Below are 6,265 nucleotides of genomic sequence, written 5' to 3'. Positions count from 1 at the left end.
GACTATTTAGAGCTTTCTCTAATGGTCCACTTCCTGGAATCTTGTAATTAGCAGAAAAGTAGATTTTAATTAAAAGTATTTCAGGATCTCATTGACTGAAAAAAATGAAATCACGAGGGAAAAAAATTGTCGATAGCACACATTTAAACATTAGAGGTGCTAGAAGGCAAATAATGTATTGCTTTTTGAAATGTGACTTGAAAGGTGTCACTAAAGGCTTATTTTTAAATACATTTCAGACTTGTTTTGACTGAAAATTTTTGCTTAAAATTACAGTTTTCTCTGAGACACTCCTAATGTTTTTCTTTAATTGAGGGTTTACATTAACAGCCCTATAAATAACTGAACTCCCAAGTGCTTAGATTCTTCCACTGAGTTAAAGAAATTTTTGCCAGTAAAATGAATACTAGACTAAGAGCATTACCTGAGATTCATCAGAACTCGAGAGAAACATTGCTGGGTATGGCAAAGAAATACAGAAACCAAAAGGGATTGAAGTGGTACTGTAGAGAAAAACCTCTTTACTTGGGTTCAGAAATCACAGCACATACAGAGCAAACACCCACTTTCATATTCACTGATGTGAGAGAGAACTATACTACAAAGCATTTCCAAGAGGGCTTTTTTTCACCTGTTTTTTTTTCCACCTATTTTTTTTCAGCTATTTGTTTCTGACTACTGACATGTCAATAATATGCCAATCTCTCCTTGTTCTGGTATGATGAAACACTCCCGGGTGAGCTATTAAAGGTCTCATTTTTCTGTCTGTTTTTTGCCCTAAGTCGATTTTCTTCACTGCTGTGGTCAGTAATTTTTCTTGGTACCTCTTGCCCTTCATCTGTTGTGAATTGTGCAATCTGTGACCTCTCTTAAAAGGAACCTGGTGTGCTGTTCCAGCACAAACAAACAGAAGCCCTCGAGGCAGAGCTGGTGGACAGATCACCCCATTTACAGTGGTAAGTGTGGGCAGTGGAATAACGTTGGTGTTCTGCACACAGTAAGTTTTCCATCAGCACTGGGGCAGGTGAAACACCCTGTTGGGAGTGCAAATAAAGGGAAATCCTGCCCCTGATTAAAGCCTTCCCACTGTTTATTGTGTCCCGTGTCTCTGCAGGGTCAGGAAACATTTTGCCTCCTGGAATAAAGGGAGAAGCATCTTTCATATTTGGGTGCTGTGCCATAGTTCTTAAACTGCAGTGTAAGCAAAGAGCTCCTTTTTTTCCACAGGTTAGTGCAATCAGCTGATTTTGATATTAATTTGGAGACGTGTGTAAAAGGCAGTTAATCAATATGTTTTGTGTACTGAGAACAGAGCTGACAGCGTCAACTGGTGCTGTATGGAATATTTGATTTTATTTTAATTGCTGATTTATTTCCTGTGTTCCGTAAAACAGACTTTACAGGCTTGCTTCCTCGGCTTAATTCCTTGTGGATGATGAAAAATCAATACAAATGAGGGCTCAGTTTTGCAAATATCCATATTTGGGTCCAGCGTAGTTACTCAGATTCCAAATAATTTGGAAGAGCAGTTCTTCATTTATAAAGTGAGAAGGGATAATTTATTCTACCTCAGCAAAAGCACACCAGGCATCGTTGTCCATGAAAACCAAGGCCATGATTAAGTATTAATTGTACTGCTGGAGGTAACTGCAGGGGGTGAGAGGCTTGAAGTCTTGGCTCTTTAGCAAAAGTGATGTTTTATATATGACATATTTATTATGAAAAAGATTCTTGTGGAACAAGCCCTTCAGAAAGGGCCTGCTCCAAACCGAAGTTTCTTTCCTTTGATATTTTTTAAGGAAACCATGTTTGTTTGGGGTTTTTGTTTGGTGTCCTGTTTGTTTGTTTGTTTGTATTTTTATTTCCCCCTTTTTGTTGTACCCTGTGCTCAGTGTTGTGATGAGGTCCCCTGTGCTTGCTTTTTTGGCAGTGTTGGGATCATCCTGTACAGGGTGAGCAGCTAAATGGCAAAATAAATATAATTCCAAGCCTGCCTATCTTCTGGCAGCTAATTTTGGAGGACTCCTTTGTTGTCTCTGAGGTCACAACCTCCACATAACAGGTAGGTAAATGATTTCAGGAACAGGAGAGGTGTGTGTGGTCTCACAAGATCACTGGAGGTTGAACTGCAACAAATTCAGGCCCGATGTGATTCATTGCTATGATACACAGTGTTCAAAGAGAAGGTAACAAAGGAGGAAATCTCTTTAAAAAATAATTAGGTGTCTGATGTCAGCTTGGAAATGTCCCTAAGTTTGGGGGGAAGAGTGGTTATTCTAGCACTGACTTCAGGCAGCTTCCTACCTTATTTTCCCTTACTCTAATGTGCATTCCCTCCTAATCTCTGCAAGCCAAGTGGCACCTCTGGGAGAGGGACTCAGGATTCTTGTGTTTCAGAATATCTCAATAGAAGGAACTGTGGAACAGGGCAATGGTCAATGCAAGAGCAGCATTTTCCCCTCCTTAAAAAAACCCACCCTATTTTCTGTCAGTGTTCGTGAGGCCTTTGGAAAATGCCCTTAATAACATGCTTTTACTTGAATTGGTCAGTCCAGGTCAGGTTGGATTAAATGATCAAAGCAGGTGCCTTCCAGCTGAAATAGGAGTAGTGGTTCCTTTCCTCTCAGCAGCAGTGTGAGTGTTTTCCATTCCCGTTGAAGCAATGTTGTTTATTTACTTAAGCTTAATGAGTGAACATAGCCCTCGGTAATAACTCCAAACAAAACCTGGCTTTATCCAGTGATGGGAATGTGGTTTGCTCTTGCTCTGCCTCTAAGGTACAGCAGAGAAGCCGAGTTTTTGCACCAGTTATGTGTTCTCCCACGGGTACCCAGCTCCCAGGGCGATGCTGAGCCATCCTCTGGGTCACCATGCCTGGCCCCCCATGGGGTGGGCAGAGGCTGCACTGAGGTGCTGCCCCCCTCCCAACCACCCAAACAACCCAAGACGGAGAAAGGAGCTGCGATCCCACTATTTAATGCTCTAAAGGAGAAGGAGGGATGTGGGACGGGTCAGGGTGTCTCGTGGCCCGGGAGCTGCGTCACCGCTGCCGCCGCCTTTTCCTGGGCCTCGACGTGGACCTGCGGGAAGGTCCCTTTTTCCGCGGGGGTGCCGCTGGCTGGCGCCGGGCACGGGGCCTGGCTGCTGCCACCTCTCTTGTTCTGGGCTCCCCCTGGGTCCTGGTGACTCCTGGTGGCAGCTGCACCTGGTTTAGAACAGCCTGGGGCTGCTTCTGCGTTTTCTCCTGCCCCGGCTGGGCCCTGCGGGGCGAGGGAGCCCGGGGGTCACTGCGTGGGCTGAGGGAGGGGGGCAAGCTGGGGGGAGCGGGTAGGGCATCCTCGCTGTCCCTTTGCTGCGCCTCCACCGCTGGCTCCTGGGGACAATCTTCTTCCAGCAGGCATTCACAGAACTCGAGGAGTTCGTCCAGGTCCTCAGCGGTCAGGCTGGGGGCGTTGGCGGCCAAGGCGGTGTCGTCGCTGTCCTCTTGGGGCACCTGCACCTGTTCCCCGGGGCAGCCGCTCTCTGCCAGGTACTCAAAGAGGTCGTCCAGGAGGGCGCTCAGGGTGGGGCTGTTGGGGGCATCGCCGACGGTGTCCTCACCCGCCGGGGTTTCAGGCTGGGCGAGCGGGTGGTGGCTGGTGGTGTCCTCTGCCTGCTCAGGAATGGCCTCTGTGCTGGCGGTTGATCCCTCCTCTCGCAGATCCGTGGGCTGCCTGGGGGCCGGGGTGGTAACCGCTGCTGAAAATGGAACCCCAAGAGGTTGAGGTTTTCCTCAGCCAGGCCGCCTACCCACGGGCTCTGCCACCCCCCAAACTCACCTCTGGGCTCCATCGTGGTTCTGCCTGCCAGAGCAGGTCGGTGGTGGACACACAACACACCAGAGCCCGTGGGGTACAGGGGCTCTCCCTGGACCACAGCCCTTGGCTGGTGGGGCAGAAGCGCCCCCGTCACCAGCTGCTGTCCCCAGCCATAGGCAGAAGGACAGGGAGGCAGCTGCATGGGCCAGGGAAGCTGCACCACCGGGGAGAGGGACACCACCTGCCCCGGGGCCCCCAGAGGCGCTGGCACCTCCTGCTTGAGGGTGGCTGGGACCAACTGGTGGGTGCCAGTGTGGAGCTGGACAGGCCCAGGGGACAGCGGCAGCCCCGGGACAGAGGGCAGCTCCCAGGGAGCTCCGGGGACTGGCCTGGCCAGCGCAGCGAAGCTCACGCTGGCCACCTTCAACACTGTCACCTGGAGAGGGAACCTCTCTGTTGGGGGAAGCAGAAAGGGGTGGTGAGGTGAGGTACTGGGGGGCACAGCCGGTGGGGGGTACCTGGAGGGCAGGGCTCCCGGGAGGGGTGGGAGCCTGCTGCTGTACCTGCCATGGTGCTCGGCCACCTTGGGGATTGTTTGGGGCGAGCGGCATTCGGGGGGTTCTGTTGCCAAGGAGATTGTTTGGGGCAAAGAGCGTTCCGGGGATTCCGCTGCCGGAGCTGGTGATCCCACCAACGCTCGCTCCAGCCAGCGCTGGGGTGAAAGGAGGAGCTGCCCGCCACGTCCAGCATGAAGGTGCCCCCTGTCTCCTCCCAGCTCTGTCCCCGCTCCCAGCACCGGCCGCCAGCTCAGGAGCAGCAAGCTGGCTGTTGCAGCAAACTACCCTGCTGTTCCCTGTGGGGCAGCCCAATCCCACCTAGACCCCCCCCCCACTCTGGGCGTGGCACGGGGAGAGCTGCACCTTTGCCACTCACCTGCCGGGTGTCCATCAGCCGTTTCGGCAGTTGCCCTGGGGTGCAGATGCCACATCCCAGGGCGGTTGCAGAGCCCTTGGCCCAGCCCAACTGCCTGCTGGCCCTGGCACTGCCCCTCCAGCCCTGTCCCCACAGCCCTGGGGCTCGTCATGGCCTGCCCGCCCCACCCAAACATCAGCAGAGCACACTGGGCGCTGATGGTGGTGCTCCAGAACTGCTGTTCGGGAGTGTTAAGAGCGGCTCCAGGCCCAGTTCCACTGAAATCATTGAGAAGCTTCCAAAATCAATCCCCTCCTGGTGTCGGTGTGGGAAATGGAATTGCTGGGTGGTTCTGGAAGGGGGGGTGACCCTGGTCCAAAATCGTCTCTATCATTTTGGGCCCAATTTTCAGAGCTGCTGAACACAAGTCTGCTGAAATTAAACAAAGGCTTTGGTGGTCAACTGCTCTGAAAATAACTCCAGAATTGGCAATGGCTCTCGTTTTGTCTCACTCTGGTGTTCTCCAAAATTAGGTTTCAAGCAGCGTGGAAGGGCATTTCAACGTGTTCTTTCTGCAAATGTTGTGGCAAAATGAATTGGGTGTGATACAAAGTAGATTCTGTTTTATTTGCGCCTTTTAACTTCATGCCTTTAGTGAAATTAATTTTTCAATGGACCTCAGAGTTTAACTAACTCAAAGTGTCTTTCTTTCCTCACGACTAGAATATAGAGCTGAATTCCTTGAGAATTGTGTCCATATCTTCTTTTATGACTAATAGATGTCTGTGCTTAAGAGCTACCAAGTGTCAGAACTCAGCTACTGAAGGCTTACCTGGCATAAAGAGAAATGCAGAGGATATTTTGGAAACCAAATCTGATAGTTTGGCTGTCATCAGAAATTGCTCTGGTTTTTTTTTTTTTTTTTTCCCAATGGCTGATAGTAAATTCACTGGATTTCATAACTGAAAAATATTGTGTGTTTAAAATAATGCAGTGAAAACACAACCTCGTAGGAATCCTCATCTGTTGTTTCACCGAGCTGAATGCCAGAATTAGTCACTGTCAAAGGCTCAACTGGGAACCACAGAACTTACTCTGACATCAGGTAGTGAGCCCAATTCCATCCAAATGCCTCACGCTGGGAGTAAAAAGAACGGGCTGCCTGGAGCATTTTGCAAAGATGATGTACAGATGTACAACACAACCTCACCATCATCAGAAATGACCAACGGTCATTTCTGATGATGGTGAGGTTGTGTTGTATATCTGAAATCCTGGACCTCAGGATGTGTTTTGCTAGTGGTGAAGATTGTGGCATTTATAATCTTATTTTTCATTCTATTCCGATTTCTGCAAATATTTTGATTATTGCAGAGCCTGGATACTAGTTTTCTAAATGTTAATTTTATGCATTAATTAGGCACCATTAAGCATTTCTCCCAAAACACATAGATTAAGCATTTCACTGTGCTTTTCTAATTACATTTTTAAAAAAACCAAGCTGTAAAATTGCCTGGAGTCGGTTTGTACCCACACATGCAGCTCTCATTAATGTC

The 6,265-nt window shown here is 49.3% G+C and overlaps 1 protein-coding gene across 1 annotated transcript; it reads right to left on the bottom strand.

Annotated features, from left to right (window-relative positions):
- Positions 1 to 3,040: 3,040 nt before the first annotated feature.
- LOC114060289 (nascent polypeptide-associated complex subunit alpha, muscle-specific form-like) lies at positions 3,041 to 4,547 on the bottom strand. Its single transcript, XM_027889673.1, has 3 exons — positions 4,361 to 4,547; positions 3,819 to 4,250; positions 3,041 to 3,735 (listed from the first exon to the last, which is right to left on the bottom strand). Exons 1-3 carry the CDS (start codon positions 4,545 to 4,547, stop codon positions 3,041 to 3,043), a joined length of 1,314 nt encoding a protein of 437 aa, XP_027745474.1.
- Positions 4,548 to 6,265: the final 1,718 nt, after the last annotated feature.

The sequence above is a fragment of the Empidonax traillii genome, unplaced genomic scaffold (genome assembly GCF_003031625.1).
Source record: "Empidonax traillii isolate 1590-97213 ecotype Southwest subspecies unplaced genomic scaffold, ASM303162v1 scaffold269:size870118, whole genome shotgun sequence".
Lineage (NCBI taxonomy): Eukaryota > Metazoa > Chordata > Aves > Passeriformes > Tyrannidae > Empidonax > Empidonax traillii.
This window is presented reverse-complemented; position numbering and strand designations above follow the sequence as displayed.